General features: G+C 41.6%; 1 protein-coding gene across 1 annotated transcript; it reads right to left on the reverse strand.

Moving 5' to 3' along the window:
• Positions 1-1,551: 1,551 nt before the first annotated feature.
• Positions 1,552-2,310, reverse strand: LOC307131169 (ciliogenesis and planar polarity effector 2-like; the record flags this gene model as incomplete). Its single annotated transcript, XM_079824672.1, has 1 exon — positions 1,552-2,310. One exon carries the CDS (start codon positions 2,308-2,310, stop codon positions 1,552-1,554), a length of 759 nt encoding a protein of 252 aa, XP_079680798.1.

A 2,310-nucleotide genomic window follows, 5' to 3' on the forward strand; every position in this document is an offset into this window, starting at 1 on the left:
TAAGTAAAACGTCTAATGTTTTTCTCATTCCTTGTTTAATTTTACCGTGACTGTTTTTATTAATACCAGTCTCATGTAATTGTTTTCCAGCTGCCTGTAAGACGTATTATGAATCGACATGCCGCAGCTTCAGATACAAACAACCTGAACTTACATAGCAGGCGGAAACTGCGAAGTTTAGCTCGGAGTCGATCAAAAAGAAAAAGGGTAAGATTTATTATATTAGATCCGTTTTTTGTCAATGTGAGTATTTTTCAGGTTGCTTATTGTCCTTATGGATTGTATTACAGTTGCTGGAAGCGAGAGTGTGCTGGATGAGGTGGACATTTGGAAGTCCGCGACCATTGAACTCATGTCTGACGAGGAAGACGGCATTGTTGACGGGGTGTCTGGATGGATTGTGCGGCCACCGCCCTCTCGCAGCCTGGAGCTCGACGAACTTTACATTACATTACGAGACGTTACTGCTGCACTGTACATAGTTGTGTGTTTAACAATAAAGCTCTTTCTTTGAGTAAACCGCTGTGTTTTATAAATGAAGCCCTTTCTTTGAATGAACAGCTGTATGCTTATAAATGAAGCCCCTTGTTTGAATAAACGGCATGGTCCGTATAATTTTCCCATATATTCCTTGATGGTATGAATACTTCATAGCACAATAACATTAATATGAAACAAATTATTACAACATAAATTATATATTTATTATTATTATTGGGGTTTACATTTATAATGAGCCAGGGGGACCAATAATGATTGGTTTGCAGTGATCTGCAACGCGACGTTCGCTGCCTCTAAATTGACGAAAAACTGCCGAAAATTAGGGAGATTTCCGGGAGTATACAGGCGTTTACAGGGTCGAAAATCCCACTTTTCATGCAGTGTGAACAGCCCTCTCTTCCCAAATAGCCAGCAAGTCCCGCCCAGAGTGCTGCACCAGAGCTAGGAGCCAATACGACAAAAAGGCCAATTCATCACAGATTTCGTATTTTAAAATAATTATATTTGGGTATTAGTTTTGCTTTGTCATTTGAACGTGTACTTGACATTGTTTCATTATAAATGTAACTATATTTCAGATATTCAAATATTTTTATATTGTAATTTTTTCACCCTTTTTTGCATAGTGAAATAAAACCTATATACTAAGATGTAGTTTGTGAGCTTGTCAACTAAATACTTTGACCAAGTTTGGTGTTTTCTTCTTCCCAATGTAACATGATCCTCATATGACTAAATATTTCTTGTTTTTAATGTGTGAAAATATGAATATGAGCTATATTCACCTGTTGAGCTGTTCTCCATAGTTGCTACAGTAGAAGACAGTGCTCTAGTGTTCATGGTAAAAGCAGATGTCCAGTGTTTGGCTGCTGATCGTGTGAAAGTCTTCGCTGCTGCTGATCGTGTGAAAGTCTTCGCTGCTGCTGCTGCTGACTTTTTTTTTTTCTTTTTTCTCTGTTATGTATAGTATTTCCAAAGCAGCATAGTCCATCCATAAATTTTGCCTTATACTGACCAACAGATGTGAAATTGATCTACAATACACACAAGCTATACAATGATCTCTGAGCCCGTTTCTCTGAGAGCAGCCTGTGGGGAGATGGAGACAGATGAAGCAGCCATACAGTCCTGGTGCCACAGATGTTCTGCAAGGGCATTTAGGAGAGGCGCTACTTCACCAAGCCCCGCACTCACATCACCTCCCACTCGGAAGACCGGAAGACCCCACACCTCTTGAAAATGTGTTATGTCACTCTCTGTCACGTCTGTGTGCATAAATAAGTCAAATTTGGTGCCAACCACCAATTTAACCATTGGATCTGAAGATTCTGTGATCCGTGATATCTGATTTGAAAGATCATCAAAGGAGCCTCGATCAGTGAAGGAGAACAGGAAAAGGATGGCATCCACCTGTTCCTTACATGACGGTAGCATGTGGTCAAATCTTCGCATGGCACTTTCTCCACAGTCCCAAAGCTCAAAGCGGAAAAACAGCACACGGCCACTGTCCTTTAGTCTCACAGGCCAGAAGACCACTGTTGTCTCTATGCCTGTGGTCTCATAATGCATTTTGGGGAGATCGAGGCCAGCGAGACGGGCAGCAAGAGCACTCTTCCCGACTCCAGTCTTACCCGAGATAAGAACCTTGTAGCGAACGATGTCCACATTCATATGAGGAGGCATCATCGGCGCCTCCAAGAGCCCAAACTTTCGCCGTGTCTTCTTGTGCAGTATTTTGCTGAAAAACTCTCTGCTGTCTGCACAACAGTGCCAATCCGACACCAATATGGATCCAAGTGGGATAGCCAT

Source organism: Gobio gobio (genome assembly GCF_949357685.1).
Source record: "Gobio gobio genome assembly, chromosome: 1".
Lineage (NCBI taxonomy): Eukaryota > Metazoa > Chordata > Actinopteri > Cypriniformes > Gobionidae > Gobio > Gobio gobio.